Source organism: Balaenoptera ricei, chromosome 13 (genome assembly GCF_028023285.1).
Source record: "Balaenoptera ricei isolate mBalRic1 chromosome 13, mBalRic1.hap2, whole genome shotgun sequence".
Classification (NCBI taxonomy): domain Eukaryota; kingdom Metazoa; phylum Chordata; class Mammalia; order Artiodactyla; family Balaenopteridae; genus Balaenoptera; species Balaenoptera ricei.
This window is the reverse complement of record NC_082651.1, coordinates 100,874,122-100,900,724: the sequence shown is the minus strand read 5'-3', so window position 1 is coordinate 100,900,724 and position 26,603 is coordinate 100,874,122. Positions and strand designations below refer to the sequence as shown.

Below are 26,603 nucleotides of genomic sequence, written 5' to 3'. Positions count from 1 at the left end.
AGGGCGAGAACAAGTACTTAAAGGACCCAGGCCGAGGTTCCAGCTCACTTACCACCGCAGGGACCCCGAGTAGAAGAGCACGAATCAGGCCGAAGGGCGGCCTGCTTGAGAAAGCCCATTATTGCAGAAGGCCTCCGAGAACTTCTCTTAAATTGGCGACAGTTATGAGCAAAGGCAGCACTGCCCGAGGTTTAAACAAAAAGACATTTTGCACCCGTGAAAAGAATTCCCCGTCCCTCTGTGCTCTCTTACAGTAGAGATGAGTGGGCCTCAGACTTTAGTAGGCGAATCACGCGGAGAGCTTAACATGGTGTGCGAGGCGCCAGGCAAGGCCCAGAGGGAAAGACCCAGGCCTGCCCTCCAGAGCTTACACTCTGCCCGGAGACGGGCAGACCAGGGCTGGCATCAAGGCAGGCCAGGGCGCCGCGTGGGGTGGGAAGGGGGGACGACCATGTAGGTAAGTGATGCTCAAAGGACTCCTCCAGAGGGGAGGGAGCTGGCCCGACAGAGGATGCAGCAAAGGGAGCTGACGTGGGGCGTGAGGGGCAGGAGCCTGGAGGCGTAGGTGAGGGCCCCTGTGTCGAGGGTTTAGGCCCTGGAGCAGGGGAGGGACTCCCAGGTCAGTTCCCCTGTGCTTCGCTCACTCTGCTACACTCTCAGGGGCAGGTGTCAACCAAAAAACCCCCTGCACAGCCTAAAAGTTGAGAGTTATGTTTTATTTGGCAGACAAAACTGCGGACTTAAGCCCAGGGCGCAGCCTGTCAGTAGCGCTGAGGGACCGCTGTGAAGAGGTCAGGGAGGGGCCGGGATCTACAGGGGTTTTTGCCACAAAGGCCAGGCAGCCGGAACATCAAAGATGACTGTTCATTAAAGAAAACCAGACATCTCAGGTTAATGAATTCAGCCCTTTTCTATGCATGGGAAGAGGCAAGAGTCTGGGCTCACTGGAATCGTTCCTTTGATCTGCACCTCAGCTCCCTGGGGCCGGGATCCTGTGCTTTCCCATCCTGAGTCCCTGCAGGAGGCCCCGTCTTCAGGGGGCCGCTGCAGGGGCTGAGGGCTTGGTGGCGGGCATCCTGTGTCCATCCTGAGCTCCGTCAGGGCTCACCGTCTGGGCGGCTGTAATGTGACGGCTCGATGGCCGCGACATCCTTTGCTTACTGATATGGCAGCAGCGTTTTTCCATTGCTACAGGTCACACAGAGCAGCGGCCCCACAAGCCGGGTCACAGCTCCAAAATAGCCAGGTCCTCCCCTGCCTTTTAGGTTCTGGCTGGGGTCAGAGGCTAGGACACTGCGTCCCTTCCAGACCACGGGCGTCCCTGGGCCCCAGGTTCAGTAGGGTGGTCAGCAGCCAGTTTACACCTTACTCTCACAAATGGTCTGCTTTTCCTATAAAAGGGTTTCATCTTCAAGGAATTCATGGAAAAGACTCTGACAAGCACCGGCTTCTGGTAACTGACTATACTGCTGAACTGAATGAATAAGCATTTTCAGAACTCTAATGGAAAACTGATGAATTCATAAAAGTGCCAACAAAAGATCAAGATAAAAAAAATTAATTACATGGGACTGACTGAACTGATGAGGATGATTATAATTGTTGTGACTTTCTGTTTGAATAAAAAAAAAAAAAATCCCCCCCCCCCCAAAAAAAGTTCTGCTTTGGGAGTTCCCTGGCGGTCCAGTGGTTAGGACTTGGTGATTTCACTGCCATGGCCTGGGTTCAATCCCTGGTCGGGAACTAAGATCCTGTTAGCCTAAAAGCGTGGCCAAAAGAAAAAAAAAGTTCTGCTTTGGTTAACGAATCACCAGACCAAACTACCTGCAGGGCATCCTCTGACGAGCTGGCTAAGCCACAGGGGGGACCTTGTGCCACTTTTTTTTTTTTTTTTTGCCCTTGCTCTGTGAAAGATTCACAAAGCGCAAAGTCCTTTGTTCTTGAAAATAAATTGGTTTATTTTCTTTCCAAGTGTAAGAAGTTAGCACTGTTGCATCCAGATGGTAAAGGGGATTAAGAAAAAAGGGTGGGAAGGAAAGATTAAGGGGGAAGCAGGCAATGAAATCTAAACATTTAAAAAGCATTGTGGCTTAATTGCATATTGTTTCTCTTCCCCTAGGCAATTTCACGTTTTCTTTTTACTGCATCTCCTAATGTTTCACTAGGGAGTGAAATAAAATGGTTTGTAATTTACGGTTATTTTATCCCTACTTCTTTCTTTCTTTGTTTAGATTTTATTTGCAACAGATGACTTTTTTGCTCCTGCAGAAAACCTTATAAAGGTACTGTAAATTGGCCTCTGCAAAGTGCTGGGGTGGGGTGATCCACGAAGCCCTGTTAATTAAAATCTCCCTGTGTACTTGGGCTGGGAGTCACATGATGCGAACCAGTGAATTAGCATATTAGAACAGCAGAAAAGTGTAGAAATCAGCCTCCACTCATGCTAAGACATGGCAGAGACAGATGGGGACCTGACACAGGAATTTGGGACCACTTTGCTCTACAGGGGAAATCACTGAGATCTTCCTGTATTTCTCTCTGCCCCACGTGGTGTTCATAATCTGTGATGGGAAGAAAAGTGGGGCAGATCTTGAATTTTTCCGAAAATGTTTTACCTGCCTAATTATAAAAATGTAGGACATGTTTATTAAAAAGAGAAAATATTGATAAATATGGGGAAGAACTGGAACTGCTGGAACACTGCTACCCTGTCCCACCAGTGAGAGCTGCGAGAGTTCGCTCGTGAGGGATGATGGACGCAGGGGCCCGGCAGCGGGTGTGACTGCCGTCGGGTGGGGTGCGGGCTCTGGCCTGGTGATGTGCTTTCTGGCCACCTGGCCACTCTGGTGGCACAGCTGCTCCTTCTGGGCAGGACCCGGCCAGGTCCAGAGCACGCTGAAGTCTGACCCTCTGAGGACACCTCGCATATGCTAACTTACCCGTCGGAGAAAACGATCATAAAATGAGGAACAGAGATGTTGATTAGCTTGCTCTAGGTCACACAGCCGTCATTGTCAGAGCTCTTACGATTTACCATACGTCTATCTTTGAAGAAATTGAAATGCATCCACACCTTGACTTTGCTATTCCACAGACTTACCTTATTTGCAAGATATGTAGAAAATAATTCATTCCGGTGTTGCTTGAAGGGGAAAAAGCCAACCTCGATGTCCACTAGTGGGGAACTAGTTAAAGAACCCTGGGGTCTTTCAGATATGGAATGATGTGGCCATCAGAACCTGAGCTGGCTGCCCACGCGCTGGGACAGAGGTCCAGGCAGGCCATGTGTGCAGGAGACATGCTGGAAAGGGTTCACGCCAACTGTGAGGCGGGGTGTCTGTGAGGAGCCGGGCTTGGGAAGTTGGGGAGAGAGCGAATGGGCCTTATTTCCTATACTCCACTCTAGTGTACATACATATATATATATATATTCTCTCTATATATACACACTTACATATATTCACACTTACAGGCCACTTAAGATGTGTATGTATGTATATATACATACACACACACACACACATTCTCTTATTTGAAAAAAAAAGGATATTACAGATAAAGCTAAAGCCCCTTTCACCACCAATTCAATGCCCATCGGCTCCTTCCCTTTGTAGAATTAACACTATGATAAGATTGGCATATTCTTCTAATATATTATGTGCTTTTATTTATTTATTTTTTATAAATTTATTTATTTTATTTTTGGCTGCACTGGGTCTTCGTTGCTGCGCGTGGGCTTTCTCTAGTTGCGGCGAGCAGGGGCTACTCTTCGTTGCGGTGCGCGGGCTTCTCACTGTGGTGGCTTCTCTTGTTGTGGAGCTTGGGCTCTAGGCACGTGGGCTTCAGTAGTTGTGGCACGCAGGCTCAGTAGTTGTGGCTCGTGGGCTCTAGAGTGTAGGCTCAGTAGTTGTGGCACATGGGCTTAGTTGCTCTGCAGCACGTGGGATCTTCCCAGACCAGGGCTCGAACCCGTGTCCCCTGCATTAGCAGGCTGATTCTTAACCACTGCGCCACCAAGGAAGCCCTATTATGTGCTGTTAAATACCTATGTCCATATCCATGTATAGAAAATAGTACTGCTCTTTAATTTTAAAAGTATATACATATTATCGTAAAGCACTTACTGTTCTGCCAGCGCGCTTCTTCACTGGGTACCCATGAGCCCCATCCACGCCGATGCACAGAGGTGGGGCTGTCCCTTACCTGCTGGGTGGTAACCCACCACAAGCCTGTCCTCCGTGGATGCGTGTTTAGGGCGGTTACTTTTTAACTATGGTAACCGTCCTTGTGCGGGTCTCTGCGTGTGTGCAGGCTTGTCCCTGGGATTGGCCTTTGGTTTTCTTTTCTTTTGAGACCGTATTTGTCACTGCAAGTCGAGTACCGTACTGTCTTCTGCCAGCAGCTGTCAGGGAGTGTGACTGCACCTTCCCTCGGGCCCCCCGACCCATCTCAGTCACCATGACAGCAGTAGCAGCACCACCAGAGCTCAACTAAGCCCCCAAAAGCTTGAGGCCCGAGTGGCCTGGGGTTAAGGGGTGGCGTAGCCCCTCTTCTCGCGCCGGGTTCGGGACAGAGCTTCGCAATTCCTTACGAGCAGAGGAAGGCTGGAGTGTGCATGTTGAATGTGTAATCGGATTGTAATAAAATTCAAAATTCCACCAAGTTTGATATCCTGATGCTGACGGACACTGGGCACCTCCCGTGTGCCAGGCACCACGGCACGTGCTTCCACGCTCAGGAGGAGACTGAGGCACGGGATGGCCGAGGGCTCCGTGCTGGGCCCTCGCCTGGGGGGCGAGGCCGTGGCCCGCTTGCTGGACCCTCCGTGGGAGCCCTGCCCAGGCCCCACTGGCTGTGCCAGGGGCTTCACAAGCGTTCCTTCAACTTGGAAACAGTCTTGGAGGGATGTGCTCACCACTGCTGTCCTCCGGTGAAGCGGTGGGACTCAGCTGTCTGTCTAAGGCTCCACGAGGGGCCGAACTGAGCCTCCCCCGACCCTGCTGCCAGCTTCCGTGATGTCAGAGTGTTCGCTTTCACATGTGGCCACGGAGCAGCTCGGGGCGCCGGGCGCTGAGGGCTCAGCTGGACCCCAGCATCGAGCCTGCTCTTCCTCTGAGGTCGGCTGAATTCCTGGGTACGTGGTCTTTTCGGGGTTGCTTTGGAAATCCTTTCTCGCTTTGCTCGACGGCCTGTTGGGAGGCACCTAGGTTGCAGTCGGGCGTCGCACCAGTGACGGGGCTCGTGGAATGAATCCTATGTGGTCTTACCTTTTGCTGTCAGTGGCTAATTCTGTGAATGAAGGCCCACAGACAAGGAGGACTTCTTTCTCTGAAGGCAATACAGAGATAAGGAGGCACCCCCTGATTTGGAGCGGGTTCCCTGGGCGTGAAAGTGGGGCAGACACCACCGCACCTGCTAAGGTCTCGCCTAGAGCCCCTGTCTGCACTGCCCATCTGTCCCTTTAGCCTAGGCTCTCGCATGGATGTTAACGATCCACTGTCACATGTCTTTGCTTTAGACGGAGGGCCCAAGTTTTAAGAACACGAGTACACTGAGTTTGGGAAGTGGACGTCTGGATGGCAGACCAGAAGGAAAAGGATCCCAGGTAAGGTGATATTGACTCTGTTCATTCACTCCTGCGAAGTTTAAAACCAGGGGCTGTTGGAAAGCAGTGTACGTTTGGGGTTGATTTTAACCTGGGGCCCTTGGAATGCTCTGTTGCCTCTGATGTCCCTTCTGACCATCAGGCTCTAAGAATTCAGGAGAGGTCGTGTGAGCCGTGGTCATCTGTGCAAACAGGAGAGTGTAAACACTTTGTTAGGAATAGGAAAAGCTGATGAGGGCCGTGGATGAAGGATACTGAGCTGCTCAAACATCATTTGGTATGTGCATTGCATCTGGCTTCAGCACCACTCTCTGAAGCAGGTGTTCTTGTCCCACCTGATTGCCATGGAAACAGCCTCATTCACTTAGCCCAGGTCACATCACTGGTAACATAAACTGGGAACTGAGCCAAGATCCATCCTACCTTCTATGTAACCTTAAGATGCTACTTTCACTCATTGCTACTCATCAATCAAAATACAGTTAAAGAAATGCCTGTAAAAGGAAACCAATCCAGCATTAGGCTAATAACTGGGATTTTTGCTACCATCTCAAGTATTACAGAAATATTGGCTATTTCTAATTTTCTGTATTTCTGTGGTACTCCAGACCTTATGAGATTCTAATATGTCTGGACGTTTTAAGGTGGGCCTGTATCTGACTGCCAGAAACCAAGAACTACACAGCGACACATTGATCAAGAGTTCTTAGACTTAGCTGATGCCAAGGAGGGCGTCCTGGCTGGGGCTGTAGGAAACCCCTGAAGCTCGAGATGGCAAAGAATACGATGTTTCTAAGAGATCCAGCTTGATACCGAGCGCCGGCCGAGCTAGACTTGGTGTTCCCTACACTAGAGTCACAGCTAAACTTTTTGTTTCTTTGTTTTGGCCGTGCAGCTTGTGGGATCTTAGTTCCTGGAACAGGGACCGAACCCGGGCCCTCAGCAGTGAAAGCGCGGAGTCTTAACCTCTGGACCGCCAGGGAATTCCCACAGCTAAACCTTTTGGAAGCCAACCTCGTCCTTGATTCGCAGTTGAAGACCTGAGACTCAGAGAGGTCAATTTGCCAAAGACACACACAACTCAGGAAATGATGAGTTTGGAATCAGAATTGCTCTCAGAATCCAAGGCCTATTCACGTTCTGGTCTGATTAGAGTTGAGGATTCACGTGGGGAATGGTGGTCATGTACGGCCACGTCAGGAGAGATCTTGAAGTCACGGTCAAGAATGAACCCACACACGTCTTTCTGTGATGGGAGGAGCGCGTTTCTGGTGTTTTGTTTTCATTGTTGTTTTGCTCAATCATGTGCTTCGCCTGCCGAATTCAATCTAAGGCAGGTGCTGCTGTTGTTTACGTCTCCAGGTCACGACTGGTGTATCATCCAGCTGGGAGTACAGGGGGTCATCCGGGGCTTCGATGTGGACACTTCTCACTTCACACGAGGAGATCATGCTCCTCGAGTGTCGATTCAAGCAGCAAACTTTGAAGAAGGTGCCTCGGGAACCAGTGGCCCTACCCCGGGAAGGAGCATCGTGGGGTGGTGAGGCCCCTCTGCCCCCGCCCTCACACTTCCCACCCAGACAGGCTCAGCAACTTGTCTAGAGGCCCCTTTATTGCCACGGGAGCTTAACAGTGAGATTCCCACTCAAGTGCTCTGTGATTTTTGATTTTTAGCTTAACAGTGTTCTTCGACCCGACTTAGATTTCATTATTCCCACGCTCTGCAAGCCACCCCTCCCCACCCCATGGCGCCCCTGCACGTCACCGTGAGGTCTGGTGAGCAGGTGGCTGGGGTGGGCTGCCCGGACCGCCCGGACGATGTGAAGCCGGGTCTGAGCCACCTGTGCGGCCAGCGTACCTGCCCCCTTTTGGCTGCCTTGGTCTGCGTAATGACATGGCAGCCATGGGCTTTCCAGAAAGGGTTCCTTTGCACACCCTGGAATGCTGGGCCATGTGACTTATAAGGCTCTTTAATTGGCATCCTCCGAGGTTGGTCCCAGAGTTAATTTTTTAGAAACATGTACCATTAAGTGCATGTCTGTACATGTACTTGGGAAAGAGAAATCATGTCAGTTAGCAAACGTATTTTGGAAGCACTCTGTGCACAGCACTGTACGAGGCTCCGTGGACATGAATGGGCTCACCTCCTGGAAGACAGCTGGGGAACCCGAAAAGTCACATGATGATAGGAGGGCTGCTCCTTTACAAGCAGGAGTGACTAGTAGACAATGACTAAGATGCCTTCAGCAAGCCCTTCAACTGTCCACGAGTGCTTCTATTTCTGAATCGCCCATGTATCCATTCAAAGGATGCCTTTGGGGGAAGTAGTGTTTCTGGAATTGACTTACAATATTCCAAAACTTTACTAATCAAGCTTTCTGAAAACTCTAGTCATGTGATAAATTTGTTGAAGTTTGACTGAACTTGGAAACGATATTTATTATTTAATGAGCAGATGTACCACCAGATGTTCTGCACCCCTTTTTGAAGTTACCATCGGTAATTTAAATACTGAAGAACTTTAACGTGTGTGTCTGTTACTTTGATCATCTGATACTTTGACTTAAGAAACGATGTCTTTAGTGTTATTTGGCAAAATGAAAATGACCACACAACCCACTAAGAGGGTATATATATTCTCTTTGATTTTGAACACAAACCGTAACCCTAACGGTCACTCTAACTTCAGATAAACAACCAGAAATCCCACAACGAGAAGTCAGGACATGAGCCACAGCCAGCCCTGAGCAGTCTGAAGCCATTGCTAAGGTACGTCTCCCCAGGGAACGGGGTCTTGTCACAGGCTGTTAGGACAGCAAGGGAGCAGCCCTCCTCGCCCGGCCACGCACTCAACCTGGCACAGCTCGTGCATGTGTACTTGCCCTGTGTGACCCTGAAGATGTTTCTGGAGAGGTTTGTGCAACCCCTGTACCACGGCCCCTGCGAGGTCTAGGGCACTGCTTCCCACAGGGCGGTCTGCTTGCAGGGACCCCGCTGCAAAATGATGCCCGATGAGGTAAATACAGAAATTGACGCCTTAAATACTTTTGATAGCAATTGGACAAAGTAACTTTATGCCTGATGAATTTAATACAATAAACAATTTGGCTTGTGCTCCGGTACATTCTTGTTCTTCCAAGTTTGTCCAGTAATTAATTTACATTGTGTTTTACAAAAGCGTTGATGCAGCGCTGGCTGGGAAATGCATAATGGTAACAACAAATGGGCCCTTCCAGTTGAGGAGCACTGATCTCGGGAAACTGCTGCGAGCTTCAGGCTGACGCATTTACGCCACGGTCCATGGGAAGAGCCCGGGCTTCATGTGAACATTCACATCACGTTGCGGCTGCTTCTTTCTGTGAGCCTCAAGGTGAAGGCATTTGGAGCCTCTTTCCCAGCCCTCCCGGTCCATCCCCTTTCACCACCACCCAGTGGCTATTTTTTTTTTAAATTAATTAATTTATTTTTGGCTATGTTGGGTCTTCGTTTCTGTGCGAGGGCTTTCTCTAGTTGTGGCGAGCGGGGGCCACTCTTCATCGCGGTGCGCGGGCCTCTCACTGTCGCGGCCTCTCTTGTTGCAGAGCACAGGCTCCAGACGCGCAGGCTCAGTAGTTGTGGCTCACGGGCCTAGTTGTTCCGTGGCATGTGGGATCTTCCCAGACCAGGGCTCGAACCCGTGTCCCCTGCATTGGCAGGCAGATTCTCAACCGCTGCGCCACCAGGGAAGCCCCCCAGTGGCTATTTTGATCAGGGTGAAAAAAAAAAGCAGGCCTTTATTCTGTTTATTACAACTGAGACTTGATCTTTATTAGTATTTTTATTAAAGCGTTCCATTAGGCATCCATCATTAATTTTTATTCCAAAATGTCCTGCCCTGTAAGCCCCACACGGGCATTAGAATGAGAGAATTTATTGTTGCCTAGAGCCATCACTAACATTTTTATATTTACTGCTAGCTGAAGTCCAGCGACTGGAATTGTTTGGTTCCCATGACAGAGCTTAAACCGGGAAATCCTGCTTCCAGCCACAGTTGTTTTCCTGTCAACTCCCGGCAGAGGTGAGGTCACATACGACTCAACCTTTCCCTGGTAAATATGATGTGGACCCCTCTCCAGCGCTGTGGCTTCTTTAGCTAATGTTGGCAGGTTTTAAAAATACAAAATGAAGTCACCCTTTCCTTCTTGCTCTAGCATTTTAGGGTTATAATTTGCCCTTTTAGTGTGCTAGGAAATTCTTGTCTTAGCGTCTCCATCCATAGGGAGTTAGGAAAAACTATCAATTAAATTAGGATGTGATGGAACTAAGTTGTATTGGGTTAGATATCTCCTAACAACTTCTATTTCACAGGTATATTAGCAGTTGAAGTGCTATGTACAAATAACCCTCATTTTATTTTATTTAACAGCTTTATTGTAATTCACATAACATGCAATTCACCCATTTAAGTGTACGATTTAAAGTCTATGTAAATGATATATACATGCAACCACCGCTGCAGTCAACTTTAGAACAGTGTTTATTACCTCAGAAAGAAATCTGATACTTTTTTTTTTTTTAAGGCCTGGCACAGAATAAGCATTTAATACTTAGTTATTATTAATGATACTCCATTTTTAAAAAAATATTATTTAATTTATTTATTTAGGTGGTGTTGGGTCTTCGTTTCTGTGCAAGGGCTTTCTCTAGTTGCGGCAAGTGGGGGCCACTCTTCATCACGGTGCGCGGGCCTCTCACTATCGCGGCCTCTCTTGTTGCGGAGCACGGGCTCCAGACGCGCAAGCTCAGTAATTGTGGCTCACGGGCCTAGCCACTCCGCGGCATGTGGGATCTTCCCAGACCAGGGCTCGAACCTGTGTCCCCTGCATTGGCAGGCAATTTCTCAACCACTGCGCCACCAGGGAAGCCCAGAAATCTGATACTCTTGAGCTATCAACCTTCATCTCCCCCAGCCCTAAGCAACCACTAAGCTTCTTTCTGTCTCGATACATTTGACTACTCTGGACATTTCATATAAACGGTCTTTTGTGACTGTCTTCTTTTACTTAGCATAATGTTTCCAAGGCTCATCCATGTTGTAGCATGTGTCAGTACTTTATTCCTTTTTTTGTGGCCGAATAATGTTCCATTGTATGGATAGACACAGTGTTTATTCATTCATCAGATGATAGACATTTGGGTTGTTTCCACATGTTGAATACTTATGAATAATGCTGGTAACATTCCTGTACAAGTTTTTATGTGGACATATGGTTTGCATTTGGGTATACACCTAGGATTGGAATTGCTGGATCATATAATAACTCTCTGTTTTTAATTGTTTGAGGAATTATCAGACTGTTTTCCAAAATGGCTACACCATTTTACATTCCCACTAGCATTGTATGAGGGTTCCAATTTCTCCACATCCTCCCAACACCTGTTATTTTCTGAATTTTTGATTACAGCCATCCTAGAGGATGTGAAGTGGTATCTCACTGTGGTTTTGATTTGCATTTCCCTCATGACTAATTACGATGAACATCTTTTCAGTTGCTTACCTGGCCATTTGCATATTTCTTTGGAAAAATGTTTATTCAGATCTTTTGCCCATTCTTAAATTGGGTAAAAATTCAACGTTATTATTTTATTATTAGTCTTTTATTACTGAGTTGAAGAGTTTTTCGTATATTCTAGGTACAAACCCCTTACCGGATATATACTTGCAGATACTTTCTCCCTTTCTGTGGGTGTCTTTTCACTTGCTCTAGAACGCCTCCTGAAGCACAGCAGTTCTCAATTTTGATGAAGTTCCACTATGTGTTTCTGTTGCTCATGCTTTTGGAGTCATACCTAGAAAATCATTGTCAAATCCGAGGTCATGAAGAATTACCCCTAGATTTTTTTCTAAGAGGTTTATCATTTTACCTCTTAGATTTAGGTTTTTGATCAATTTTGAATTAATTCTTTTATATGGTAAGGTTTCAACTTCATTCTTTTGCATGTGGATATCAGTTGTCCAAGAACCATTTTTTTTGGAAAAGACTCTTCTTTCCCAGTTGAATGATTTTGGCACACTTGTGAAAAATTAGTTCACCCATACATACATGGGTTTATTTCTGGACTCTCAATATTATGTGTTTATCTTTATGCCAGTCCCACACTGTTTCGACTAATGTTGCTTTGTAGTAAGTTTGGAAGTCAGAAAGTTCGTCTTCCAAATTTGTTCTCTTGGAAGATTGTTTTGGTTATTTGGAATCCTTTACAATTCCATACGCAATTCTGTATTTCAGAATCAGCTTGTGAATTTCTTCAAAGAAGCCAGCTGGGATTCTCATAGAGATTGCATTGGATCTGTAGATCAATTTGGGGAGTATTGCCATCTTAAAAATACTAACTCTTCCAATCCACGAACATGCGATGTTTTCCCATTTGTTTACATTTCCTTAATTACTTTCAACAACATTTTGTAGTTTTCAAAGTATACATTTTGCACTTCTTTGTTAAATTAACTCCTACATCTTTTATTCTTTCTGAATACTATTGTAAATGGAATTGTTTTCTTAATTTCATTTTTGGATTGCTCATCATAAGTGTATAGAAATACAATTGATTTTTGAATATTAATCTTGTGTCCTATGACTCTGCTGAACTTGTTTATTAGTACTAATGGATTTTTAGTGGAATCCTTAGGATTTCTATAGACAAGATCATATTATCTGTTAATAGAGATAGTTTTACTTCTCCCTTTCCAATATGAATGCCAGCTTCCTTCCTTCCTTCTTTCCTTCCTTCCTTCCCCCTCCTCTCTCTCTCTCTCTCTGTTTCTTAAAATCTCCAGTGCAAAGTTGAAAAGAAGTGGCAAGAGCAGAATCCTTGCCTTTTTCCTGATCTTGGAGGGAAATCATTCAGTCTTTCACAATTAAATATGTTGTTAGCTGTGGGTTTCACAGATGCCCTTTATTAGATTATGAAAGTTCCCTTCTACTCCTTCTTTGTTGAGTGTGTTTATCATGAAAGGGTGTTGGATTTTGTTAAATACTTTTTCTTTGTCTATGAGATTATCATATGGCTTAATAAAATGTCTTTTATTCTGTTAGTACAGTGTATTACATTAATTGATCTTCAGATGTTAAACTTGCATTCCTGGGATAAATCCCACTTGGTCATGGTGTATACTTTTTTGTAATGTGTTGCTGGATTTGGTTTGCTAGTGTTTTGTTGAGGATTTCCATGTCCCTGTTCATAAGAGCTATTTGACTGTAGTTTTCTTTTCTTATGATATCTTTGTCTGGTTTCAGTATCAGGGTAATACTGGCCTCATGAAATGAGTTGGGAAGTGTTCCCTCCTGTTTTATATTTTGGGAAGATTTTGTGAAGAATTGATATATATTTTTTGTTTACTAATTCAATCTATTTACTTGACATTGGTCTATTCAGATTGTCTGTTCTTGAGTCATTTTCGGTAGTTTGTGTCTTGTGAGAATTTGTGCATTTCATCTAAGTTATCTGATTTATTGGTATATAAGTCCTCTTTTATAATTCTTCTTACTTCTGTAGGTCAGTAGTAATGTCCTCTCTTACATTTCTGATTTTAATAATTTGAGTCTCTTCTCTCTTTTTTCTTAGTCAATCTACCTAAACGTTTGTTAATCTTTTCAAAGAACTGGATTTCAGTTTCACTGATACTCTCTATTTCATTAATTTCTACTCTAATCTTTATTATTTCCTTCCTTATGCTTGCTCTAGGTTTAGTTTGCTTTTTTTCCTAGTGTCCCAAGGTGAAGGTTCTAATTTTTTAATATGTGTATTTATAGCTATAAATTTCCCTTCAATCACTGCATATTGGACACCATAAGTTCTGGCATGTTGTATCTTCATTTTCATTCATCTACAAGTATTTTCTATTTTACTTTTTGATTCTTCTTTGACCCAATGGTTTAGAGTGTGTTGTTTACTTTTCACATATTTGTGAGTTTTCCAAATTTCATTCTGATTTCTAATTTCATTTCATTGTGATTGGAGAACACACTTTGTATTATTTCAACCCATTTGTTTATAACCACATATATGGCCTATTTTGGAGGATGTTCCATGTGTACCTGAGAAGAATGTATATTATGCTGTTGTTGGGTGAAGTGTTTTATAAGTCAACTAGGTATAGTTGGTTTATAGTGTTGTTCTATTTCCTTGTTGATCTTTTTTCTAGTTTTTCTATCCGTTATTGAAAGTGGAGTACTGAAGTCTCCAAGTATTATTGGTGAGTTGTCTATTTCTCCTTTTATTTCTGTCAGTTTGTTTCCTTTATGATTTGGGTATATGTTATTAGGTGCATATATGTTTATAATCATTATAGTTTCCTGAAGGATTGACCCTTTTATCATTATAAAATGCTCCTCTTTATCTCTAGTAACATTTGTTGTTGTTGTTGTTGTTGTTTTAAAGTCTATTTTGTCTGTTATCAGTAAAACCACTCCAGTTTTTTTGTGGTTGCTGTTTGCGTGATCTAATTTTTCCATCTTATTACTTTCAATATATTTGTATCTTTGAATATATAGTGTGTCTCCTGCAGGCAGTATATAGTTTTGTTTTTCCATGCAGTTGGACTATTTCTGCCTTTTAATTGCTTAATACATATTTTGTTATTGTTTGTTATTATATAGTTGGAGTTACAGCTACCATTTAACTTTTTGCTTTCTGTGTCTCATGTCTTTTTTTATTCCTCTTTTCCTCCTTCACCACTCTTTTGATTTAATTGAATTTTTATAAACAGCATTTTAATTTATTTAGTAATTTTTCCCACTATTTTATTTTTACTTTCTTTCAGAAACATTACTCTTATATAGCTCTATTTCCATTCCCCCCTTTGGTGGCATTGTTGTTTTACAAAGCACACCTATAAATGTTACAAACCCAACAATACACTATTACAATTATTTACATAATTTTATGTCTTATGAAGAAGCTGAGAGAAGGACAGCAAGTTTATTTACATTTACTTAAGGTTTGTTATATTCGCCTTCCTATTCATCATTTCTGGTTGTCTTCACTTGTTCCTGTGGATTTAAGTTACCATATGTAGTCATTTTCTTTAGCCCAATACAGCTGTGCTCCCAACAACCTCCTTTGTGCAGTTACTGGTAAATATATTACACATAGATCACATTTTTATTGATCAAAAGCCCAACATGCAGTATATACATATTATTTTATACTATTGTTTTTTAAATCACTTAACAGAAGAAGGGACAGGAGCTGTGTATTTATACTGTCTCTTATAATAATTATATAATCACCTTTACAGGTGCTCTTTGCTTTTTCATGTTTAGCTGCTGGCCGTGTTACTCTAGTGAAGTCAATTTCACCCTCACAGTGTGAAGCTTCTAGTGCTGCCCCTTGGGGGGCACAACCCTGGGGATGCCCACAGTGACCCTGAGATGACAGTTTGGGCGGAGCTCTCTTTGACTATCTCTTTCCTTAACCACATTCACAGTTAGCTCCACTAATTGCCATCCGATTGCTCTATTTTTTCAACAATGCCCTGGGCATAAATTGCTCCACATACCAATCCAATTAAATTTGGGTTTCTTTGAAGTGATATTTTTTGAGGTCAGTGTTTGAGGTTTGTTCTGATCCCAGAAAGGCTTCTTTGAGCTCTTTCCCTGTTCTTTCCAGCCAACTGTCTCACTTAGAGTTTGTACTGCAGTTTTATAGTTTATATATATATATATACACACACATATACACATATATATATCTGATGAATGTATTAGTCTCAGTCCCCTCTTATAGCTTTTCACCATCACCGCCATTGTTTCTGAGAGCACCCTTAGGCTTGAACTTCTCCATACTCTGTTGCACGTGAAGCCCATTTTCTGGGAAGAGATTTGGAGCTCTCTGTTCTAGGACCCACTTCTCCCTGATCTCTGAGCCCTGGCTCTGGAGCTGGGTGCTCAGTGGAGGGGGGCAGTAGCCTCAGGTCTTCTTGGCTTGTCTCTCTCAATGTGGACCCCCTGCCTTGTGAACTGACAGGCGATCATGGCCCCAGTATCTCAGTGGGGCTGTGTGCAGGGTAGAGACCCGTCTCCCGAGTGGGGGCTGGGTAGAAGGAAGGTGCCCCCTCTTCTCAGCCACACTCACCTGGAACTTAGCCTCACAACAGGCAGATGGGGCAGAATGAGAACCCTCCTGGGAAGAAAGCCCCCAGCTGAGACCTGGGGACCAGCCCTGCGTTCGTGGCTGCACCTGCGTGGAGGGGAGACTCCACCCCATTGTAGTGGGAGGAGGGAGTGAAGGTGCTGGCCTGGTTCACATACCACAGACTCTCCCTGGTCTTGCTGAGTTTTAGTAGATTTTTGGAATAAATGTGGCTTCATTTTCTGTGTGCCCTTAGGACTATTCCCAGAGACTTTAAGTGGTTGCTTTTCTCCTAATTTTCACGAGCTTCCCTGGGGAATGGGCCAGCAGAGTTCCATGTGCCATCATGCTAGAAGTGGATCTCTTGACACTCACTTTAGATGCAATGTGTTTCTGGTTATCATGCTTTAAAGTAAGACACCAACATGTAGAGACTCGAACACGTTTAGTGATATTGATTGCTCACGGAAACCATCTGTTCTAAAATCAATGGAAGCAACTGAAAGAGCAAAGCCAACAGGAGAGATTTAGGACTTTTCACATTTGCTAATTCAACAAACACTCATGGTATAGCTGTGTTGAGCTAGGGGCTAAGCACTGGCCGTATAGTCACTTCCCAGATGATGAGTAGGGCAGAGGCAAGAGAACGCAAGCTTCCTGAAGACAGGGGTCATGTGTCTGGGTTGTCCTTTGCTCACGCCCACTTCCTAGCACAGGCTGGGGGGACAGAGTAGATGCTCAGTAGCCATTTGTTGTTAAGACTGAATTGACAGGCTCCTTGCCCTTACAAAGTGAACAACCCAGGTGGGAGATGCACAAGAAAAATCCTGCAAAAATAGTGATAAGTGTCACAACAAAAGCACTTAGTAAAGCCCTGAGAAATTTCTATTTGGCAATTTTTGATAGCTGAAATAGCAACTTCATATGTTCAACCCAGTGTGTACAGAGCTTAGGAGTTGAGGGAGGGTCTGAAAAGGTATCGGGTGGGAGCCCTGCTTTGTGGGATTGGTCCTTGAAGTTTCCTGCACACATTAAATCTCGTTCTTGACTGGCAGCCTCAATGGATAGAAGGTGAGGGGTGGGCATGTCTGTACGCCGATTTCTCCTCCCCATCTCCCCCGCTGCACCTTTAACTGCTCCATGAGGATTCTACATGGATCCAAGTTTAAAAGGGAGAGGAAGCAGTAGGAGACCCCAATGGGACACCTGGGGTGGGAATGGGGTTGCTTTATTGAGGCTCCCTCAAAATACCAAGAGGCATATCTAATATTCCATGACAGTTTTGATAAAAGTGAGGCTGGATATTAATTCTCTAAAGAAGAACCTCATTTTTTTAAAATGTAAAACCAGCTTTACGTTAACAGACATTAACATTCTATACCATTAAAGCAGATCATAATGTTCAATGAACCAGAATAGTGTTGTGAATTACTCTCGCTAGTATATTTTCTTGGGTTTTATGCCAACACAGTCTGGTTTCATTTACTGTAAATATCAAGACTTCCACTGTTCTACTGAAATTTTTTCAGATCACTCAATTTCACCAAATTTTTCATATACAAATATATAGGGCTGGCTTCAGCAGAATACTCTGATGAATGATTTTGAGCTTCTATATAAAAAAGCTTGGCTTCCACCTTCTAGGAAATAATCAAACAAATAAAAAGCATTCATTTTATTAGAATCAGATAATGTGAATGGATCTTGGTGGCTATTTTCTGCTCTGCAAACCTAATCTCAGGCTGCTGTGGTTCTCAGCAGCTTTTTGATATTGAGAATATTAGCTTTAGTATTCTCAGTTGCATTGCAAAGCAATGTGTTGTAAAAATAAAAATGTAAGGCTCTCATGTGAGTCGGTGTAGGATTTAGCAATGCTGATTTCTGGCACCAAACATTTATCTGTGGTGAACTTCCCAATTGCTTTTTGGCCTTCCTGGAGTTATTAGTTCAGCAACAACAAAACAATGCAAGCACCTACTATGCGCCATACAAAAAGCATACAAGACAGGGAGCTATTCTGGCCTTCAGAGATTTTATATTCTGGTGTTGGGAGACTGTTATTATCAGGGACTTAAATTAAGAACAAGATCATTTCAGACTGTGATTAGAACGACAGAGTAAGTAAGCAGGGGAGATGATAAAATTAACCTGCAGAATCAGACAGAGGCCGTGGGGGGGTGGGAAGGAGATAATTCTAGAGAGAGAGAAAGCCTTTCTGAGACCACAACACCAAAGCTGAGGCCTAAGAACGGCAAGCAGTCTTTTGGGGAGCTGGAAAAGTTGTCCTAGGACAAAGGGATGGCAAGTGCAAAGGCCCTGGGGCAGAGGGCTTGGTGTATTTGAGAACCAGAGCAGGCGGGTGTGGAGAGCTCTGTAGTTTATGATCTGCAAACCGCCACTTTTCCAAGCAGGAATAACTAAACTTTCCTTTCCTTTTCAGATGGCAGAATTGCACGTCTTAGGGTGTATGGTACTGGACAGAAAGATTAGACTGCCAGTGACCCTAAAGAACCGTTAGACCTGGTGACCATCGTTTATGGGGGTGCCTGTGTAGGACTTAGCAATGCACATTTTGGGCACCCAAACAATATAAGAGGTGAGGCGATGCTGTAGGAGCTGGCTTTTACTTGGGACATCTGGGCGCCACATTAAACACCCCAATACGGTCTGAATTACTTAAGAGCAAGGGGCCATCTCCAAGCACGAGAGTGGATGAGATCCATCATCCATATATAGGATTTCATGCCTTTATGAGGCGACATAAATCAATAGCAATTTTCCTTCCTAACTTTGGCTTAAGCAGTTGCTATAAAAGGAAAAGTAAAATTTACTAACCCTATGGTTGTATGTGAATGTACTGAAACATTAACTTTAATGAAAATAATGTATGTAGCAATGCTCGGGTGCATGGGATCTGCAATTAATCACACCAATGCATTCATTCTCACATTTAAAACAAAACGGGATGATCCTGTGATATCCCATTAAACGTTGTTTTTGGTAGGAGTCGGCATGGCAAAGTCTACGGCGGACGGTTGGGAAACAGCACAAAGGCCGGACAGGCCACCGATACTGGAGGTGAGAAGTGAAAATACCATGGCCTAATGCTTCCTAAAAAGTAAAGGGTTTTTTCATGTGATGTGAAGGAGACTCTTATTTTAGAAACCTCTTAGGCATTTTTCTAAATACTTATTACGTCTCCACGTTTTCCAACTTCCCTACTGTTTCATTATAATATCAGGGCCAGACTAAAGACCCAGAAGGCCAAACTTGCTGCTTAATGCTGGCTGTTCTAATGCATTGTTGGAATTATCCCTCTGTTTTTTTTCAGTAAGGAAACAAGAATATCTACAATTTAATGATACAAAACCCACGAATAAATTTGTTGGCTGATCTGGGAAAAAAAACACCATTTCATCATTTCTAATATCTGTGTATCCCTGGGTGAGACCACTTTTGTGAACCTGTGACAGGGGGCTCTAGAGACAGCCCAGCTGTTTAATTTGGCCAGTAACTGACCTGAGAGGTAAGGCAGTAAACAAGGAAAGGAAACACAAGACCTTTCAATGTGTAAATCTCACTGCAAACATAATCGTAAACACCCCTTTATTGGGTTAGTTTTTGTGTCACCCAATGCTTCAGATGTAAATAAACTCTCTTCCCTAGAAACTAGTGTTTGGAGGCAGGTCATATATTGGTATAGTTTTGACCAAAAACATGTCTACTTTGAAAGGTCAAAAGAAACTGACCACAGGATTATGGGCTGAGTTAGATTAAGAACCTTTTGTGTACAGCATCCTACCTGAATCTATAATTGACATACAAAATCGTAACAGAAATTCATAAAACTTTACCAAGTGCCCAGTAAACTCCTTAGCTGGCATGAGGCATTTACGGAATGATAGCAAACAGGCACTTTATACAAGAAGTAATTTACAAATCAGGTCACAGGAAATACTCTTTTATAGTAAGAAATAACAAGTATTGATACATACCAACATTTTCACATGCTGGTTTTAAGGACTGGTGTCTTGAGTGATGCCAAGCTGGTTTACGTTTTTTTCCTTCTGAATTCCAGAATGATGAGAATTGTGTTCTCCTGGTTCTGGGTTGTGAATGGGTTGTGACTGGCACATCCTGAAGTAATAACTCAAATTGAGATCGATACAAACTATTTCAAAGGTAAATGTAATGCCATGAGGAAATGCCTTATAATCGGTGTGCTGGTTATAAAGACAGCGAGTTCCTACGGGGGTGGGACTCAGGACAGCGGCTGTGGACCTGGCTTCCACTCATAGGTGTGCGGCTTTGAGCACGTTACGTTAACCCTTTGTGCTCTGTTTCCCTCTTTATAAAACGTCAGAGTTGAACTAATGACCACAAAAGTCATGAGATTCTATGATGCTGTAAGGCTCTTCACCACAGGGGCCCTGAATTCCACATGGAAAAAGCCTATGAAACACTCCCTGGTTAAAGTCATGAGAAGAACTGGGTGGGGCTATCCTCTCACGGGGAAGGGTCCCAAGCAGATTGGTGACCATTTCTTCTCTGGGCCGGACTTTGAAGGCAGTGATCTACACATTTTTAAAATTGTGCACTTCCATTAGTAAAAAAAAAAAAATTTGGACAAGTACCCTTAATACTCTGTATTTACTTTCTTGTGAAATAGATATGTGTATCATCATATTAAGAAAGTTCAAAAGAGTTTACTAAACTTTTATAACTGTTAGGTGAAATTTTGATAAGTACTGGGGTGGGTATCTCATGATTGCTTGGCCGTCTCTGAATAAATACAGCAGTTTATATTCATACATTGGATACCTGATTTTTAAATGTCTTGTGAATCATTATGACCTCACTCAATTATTAACTGTTTCATCAAGGCACGGTATATATTTAAGGTGAAGTTCATCACCAATGGTAGTGGATGTAAATTATTTCAAGAAATCGTGATAATTTAAACTTCTGTCTGGAAGCCTGTGGTTTAGATCTGATTAGCGGTCATTGTTTTCACTTTTCAACATGGCTGACCAAGGGCTCATCCTGAAGGTCCGGAGAAATGTCAGCTCTGCTATTTTCCTGTTGTTCGTGGATGTTTGCAAATCATCTCTCGTCATATCCTTTTTTTTTTAATTTTATTTTTTAAAACTGAAGTACAGTTGATTTACAATGTTCTGCCACTCTCTGCCGTACAGCAAAGTGTCTAGTCGTATCTTCAATCCATGGTTCTCTGCATGGATAGCTTAAAATCACTTGTTTATTTCTGTGAGGGATAGTTTATTCAAAACCAGGTAACAACAAGCAAATCCACGTAACCAGGGACCCCAGACTGCAATATGCCACGGATACACTGCCGGTGGTCCTTGGGGTATCTCCGTCACCACGATGACAGTCACGGGATGAGGGAGCATGCCAGTATTCAGTTACAGTATCAGCCACGCAAGGCTTAATATACATATACACACACGTGTGCTTACGTATATTAAAGGATTAGAAATAGTCATCCTAGTGTTCTCCTCCCGCACCCCAGGAGCGTGTTCACCCAACCCGGAGACCGCTGTTTCAAAGAGTATCCTCTTCTGCCAGGGTTTTTGATCAGCGGCTTCTCCTCTGTTGATCTTCAAGTCTTGGGGACCCCTATAGAAACTCTCCTCACGACGAGTGTGGGACCCTTTCACTAAGATCCCCTCACCCCACTGGGCACACAATTCTGATGAAATTCCAAAGAGAGGAGAGAAACTCAGGACCATATATTTTCACCTAGAGAACGCTTAGAAATCCTTGAATACGGCGCCTTTGGTTGCTGCTAAGCCCTGGTTAGTTTAGCTCAGTATTTCTTCCTCTTCTGATTATACAATTTTATTTTTTATATGATGCCATAAGGAAAATATTTTCCAGCCTCATAATAATTTCAGACGAGCCATGTAACAGTTTGCAAGTAATTAAATATGCAATCTAGGAAGCTTACCAAATACATTCACCTTCCAAAGTAAAATGCCCTACATTCAAACTCAAATGCACCAGCCTATTAGCATATGCCAGGCTTTCCTGATTCCTGTGAGAAACACTCATTGATTTCATTAGGCACTCCAACTCCCTCACAAACTGGTAGGTTCCTTCTTTCACATACTTTATACCTTTGCTTTTGTTTAGAAAGAACATTGATCTGTTTTTTTGCTGGCTTTTTTTTTGGTGCACCGTTTCTGGAAGTACTGCAATACCAGGTCGAGGCATGGAATGGACAAAGCAAGCTCCTGTTGCATCTCCTGTTTACCACAGTCCATGAGATATTATATATCGTCCTCGGAGAGAGGACGTATCAGATATTAAACTGATAAGAACAGATACTACACCTGATCTTAGCGAAAAGGTTGAGAAGTGATTTTTTGCTGTTTTTTTTTTTTTTTTTTAACTTTTGGGTTTATTTATTTATTTATTTATTTATTTATTTATTTATGGCTGTGTTGGGTCTCCGTTTTTGTGCGAGGGCTTTCTCTAGTTGTGGCAAGCGGGGGCCACTCTTCATCGCGGTGCGCGGGCCTCTCACTATCACGGCCTCTCTTGTTGCGGAGCACAGGCTCCAGACGCGCAGGCTCAGTAGTTGTGGCTCACGGGCCCAGTTGCTCCGCGGCATGTGGGATCTTCCCAGACCAGGGCTCGAACCCGTGTCCCCTGCATTGGCCGGCAGATTCTCAACCACTGCGCCACCAGGGAAGCCCCTTTGCTGTTTTTTTGATCCAGTTAAAGAAGCTGATATCCTATAAACCGAACTGCGCTGAGTGCAGAGTGGAGAAGGTCACTGTTTGTTTTGCTCTGATAGGCAATTCTCCTGACAGCTGTAGGCTGGATGGCTGCAGCGGGACGGCTCAGGAGGAGGAAGACATGGTCAAGCAGACGTGGGATCTTCCGGGCCATAAGTGCGAGCCGCTGCTTCCAGTCACAAAGGTTAGAGTGGTATCCGATCCACCAGGAGCTGTGCAGGCCGGCCCTCCCCCGGGGCCACTTCACTCAGCCCGGATTTCGAAGGATTATGCTACAACCCCAAAACTTCTGCTCAGTTTAACAGTAAAATGAATGAGCTTTTACAAACTGCATCTGCACTTTAATAGACTAAAAAGACAGGCTCTATTTTCTCCTACCTTTGCACCTCTAACAATCAAATTTTGTTTTAGACCATCTTGTCTAAGGATATAGACATGGAAAAATGCTTCTGTATTACATTAAGTTTTTAGGAGGGGCAACTAGCATATTTAAAGCTATCAGGGTGTGTCCCCCTGTGGGATGGATGCTGAGATGTTCCAGAATCGTTTTCTTGGATCACAAGGGAGGGAAGTGGTCATTTTCGGGTCAGAGTCAGGGGTGAGGCTTGCTCCCCATAATGAAGGGTGAAGGCCTCCGGCAGACACCCACGTGCCCCCCTTTTGCTTTTGCTCGTCAGTTTGTCCGTTTAATTAACTATTAAAAACAAACACCACAGGGACCTGAGTATTCATGCTGGTCTCATTTGGACATCCTTTCCCTATTAGCAGATTGCTATGTGGTAAGCCAAATTATTACCATTGAATAACTTTTACTTTTTAAGGCCCCTAAGTCCCAGCCGATGGGCGGCCTTGGGCGCGTCAGCCCACCTGGTTACTCCAAGGACCTGTACCTCTGCTTCTCTTTTTAGCTAAACCCCGACGCGAGCCACGTGTTGGACAGCCTAACCCAGGACCTGCAGGACAGCATCGCCCACGCAAAGTTCACCGTCGTCCCGGAGTGGGGCGTGAGCCGCCGCCTCCGACTCAAGGGCTTCCGCAGCTCCATCTGCCTCCTGCGGCCCCGCGGGAGGCCCGCGACCCCGCAGGAGGCCCGCGACGAGGTCCTCAGGGAAGGGCGGGCTTCAGAGCGAACCTCTAATCCCCCGCGAAACCGGGGTGGTTACACAGTGGCTCAGTCAGACTCTTCTTCTTTAGGGTTTTCAGCACCCGAACCTTAAGAATTTTCTAGCAATTACTGTTTTGAAGATCAATATAATTCTTGGTGATATAATAAAGTGGCCACTCTTACACATTGGTATCTGGCCGTGGAGCTCTTGGAAAAATTGGCTGCGGCTGTGAATGGCGGGATTACTTTTTTTTTTTTTTAGCAGTACCAGATATTGATATTTATAGTATCAGTATTCTGTGCCTTTAGAGGTATTTCAGCAGGTAATACATAGCCTATCGTCTTTAAAAGTTTAAGCCCATCAAAGCCACTGGAAAAACATACTCCTCGAATCCTTCACTGACCCAGCTCAGAGGACTGGCCTCTCTTCACCTAGAACAGGGCACGACTCTCCCAAGGACATACAGGCCCGTGAATTGTCCTTCCCCCAAATGAAGGTGCGTCCTGGAGCTTACACCTTGGCGATACCACGTGCCAGCTGCGCGTAGTATTCCAGTTTCCCCCACGCTCCGGACGGTTCCTGACAAGTCCTCCCTGACGCAGTTGTAATTGTCAAGACGGTCCTGCTACCCGCCATCTCGCCACGTCTTGCGCGTCGGAGGGCGGAGGAGTGGTGGGAGGGGTCGCGGTGGGTGCCCAGGGCCGCCTCCCCTGCCCTCCCGCCGCCTTCGCGGGAGCCGCGCCCCGTCCCTTTCCCCAGCTCTGCCGTCCTCACTTGCCCGGGCTCTGATGCGCGTCACCCGGCCCGGTTCTGCTTCCCCCTCACGTGTCCTCTCCCGGGCGGCGGCGCGCTCCGGTCACAGTCGCCGGCGGCGTCAGCGCGGGCGGTGGCGGCGGGGCCCCGGCGGCCCGGCTGTCCGGCGGCGGAGCGCATGGGCGGCGCCGGGCCGCGGGGGAGGCGCGGGCCGCGGGCTCGCGCGCGCCGCACGTGCTGGTGGACCCCGCGCCCGCCAGGACCATCGTGGTGTGCCGCAGCGGGGACCCGCTCTACGTGGGCCGCGAGTTCGTGCCGTCGCGGCGCCGCGTGGCCGCCTTCGAGGCGCTGCTGGAGCGGCTGACGGAGCAGGGGGAGGTGCCCTTCGCTGCGCGGCGCCTCTTCACGCCGACGCGCGGGCGCCGGGTGAGCGAGCTGGACGCGCTGCAGGCCGCCGGCAAGTACGTGGCGGCCGGGCGCGAGCGCTTCCGGAAGCTGGAGTAAGTGCCGCCGCGCCCCCCGGCCTCGGCGCCCGCCCCCCGGCTCCATCGCCTCGCCCCGCGGGGCCGGGGACCGCGACCCGGGTCTGCCGCGGCCTGGTGGCCCGTCCTGTCCCCACAGGGCTGGGGACCGCGACCCGGGTCTGCCCCGGTCTGGTGGCCCGTCCTGTCCCCGCAGGGCTGGGGTCCGCGACCCGGGTCTGCCCCGGCCTGGTGGCCCGTCCTGTTCCCCCGGTGCCAGGGAACACGACCCGGGTCTGCTCAGGTCTGGTGGCCCGTCCTGTCCCCGCGAGGCTGGGGAACGCGCCCCACTTCTGCCCCCGCCCAGCGCCGCCGTCCCGTATGGACTTTCTCCGCGAGGCCTCCTCGGGCCGCAGTGCACCCTGCACGCCCCGGACATCGCCCCTGCTCGCCTTGTGGGGAGGGCAGACCAGCTACTACCTCCCGACCCATCAGTATTGGAGAGAATTAGAAAGAGGATGGGCAGAGGGGGCGGCGGGTGTGGCCGTGAAAATAGGGTGCCCAGGGTCACCTCTTTGAAAAGGTGACCTCTGCGCGAAGGTCTGCAGGAAGAAAGGGAGTGGCCACTCGGAGGGAACCCGGGGGAGCACGCTGGCAGGCAGGACGCCGAGCTGGGTTCCAGCTTGTCCAGGCTGGTGTCCCAGGACCTGTGCACGCCTCCTTCCCTGAGGGCATTTACTGAGCTGTGCTGTCGGCCCCGCTCGCCGCTCTCTACCCTGCTGGTTCAGACCCTGCAGAGGACAGGCGCCCGTGATTTCTGAAATCCTGGCACCTGACGCAATGCCGGCCTAGAGTACAGCCTCTGAATGCTGGCCTGGGAGCAAGGACACCCGCCCCAGCGTCTGCTGACATCAAGACAGCAGCCGCGGACAGATGGCGGCTGTCCTGGTGAGACAGGCCTGTGTATCAACGTCAGAGCCACTCAGGAAGCCATAATGGAAATTGGCCACATTCAGCTGTCAGTTGTACTTGTGGGTACCCACCCAAAGTGTCAATTTAATTCTTCTTTGTTTAGCCTGAGACTGGTATTGCGTTCTCTTTGAGATCTTACTGCAAATGGGGTTATAGCACACTCTTCTGTTTATACTCTTTTCTTCCCAAGAGTACCTCAGTCTTTTGTGCACTTATAATCCTTATAATTTCTCTAAGCTTTCTTGGTAACTGTCATTATACAAATGTCATTGCAACCCAAAGGTATCTTGCAGGTCCTTAACAAAAGCTATCGTGCGCGTCTTCCCGTAGGGCAGCCTCGGGGCTGCTGCAGAGGGCCTTACAGTGTGTGTTTTGGGGAGATAAGAGACAAACAGAAGTAACCACAAAAGAGAAAGCGGTAACCGATAGGACAGAAGCACAGGTTTAATTCTGTCGAGGTGAAGGACCTCAGAAAAGGCTTCCTTTACAAAATGGAAGAGGGAGAAAATTGTTTTGTTTCTTAATCCTCGCTGAATTCCTGGACTGCCTTGGCTTCACTCATTTCTTGTGTCTGCCTCTCAAGATGTTATTACCGTTCCTTACATTGTTGTTAACTCTGTTTCTTTTATTGTGAGATATATCATATATACAGAAGAGTGTATACAATTGTATGTATAAAGAATAGTAATAAAGCAAGCCTCTGTGTAAACTACAACCCAGATTAAGCAAAAGAGCGTTACCAGTGTTTTAAAAGCCTCCTACCTGCACTCCCATCCTTTGCCCACAGGTAACCACTATTTTGGCTTATTATCATCTTTTCATAGTAATCTAT

The 26,603-nt window shown here is 45.9% G+C and overlaps 1 protein-coding gene and 1 non-coding gene across 2 annotated transcripts in view; one reads left to right on the top strand and one right to left on the bottom strand.

Annotated features, from left to right (window-relative positions):
* Positions 1-26,603, top strand: part of ALLC (allantoicase) — a 92,129-nt gene that overhangs the window by 105 nt on the left and 65,421 nt on the right. The window contains 13 exon segments of the mRNA XM_059942628.1: positions 2,232-2,282; positions 5,023-5,134; positions 5,540-5,605; positions 6,968-7,096; positions 8,295-8,374; positions 9,562-9,686; positions 18,151-18,314; positions 18,723-18,796; positions 19,797-19,843; positions 19,845-19,900; positions 22,539-22,663; positions 23,388-23,634; positions 24,448-24,838. Of these exon segments, the coding sequence (XP_059798611.1) occupies positions 2,232-2,282; positions 5,023-5,134; positions 5,540-5,605; positions 6,968-7,096; positions 8,295-8,374; positions 9,562-9,686; positions 18,151-18,314; positions 18,723-18,796; positions 19,797-19,843; positions 19,845-19,900; positions 22,539-22,663; positions 23,388-23,634; positions 24,448-24,838 (1,667 nt within the window).
* On the bottom strand, positions 21,906-22,101 carry LOC132347171 (U2 spliceosomal RNA). The gene has a single exon (XR_009497126.1). It is a non-coding gene; the product is annotated as a U2 spliceosomal RNA (small nuclear RNA).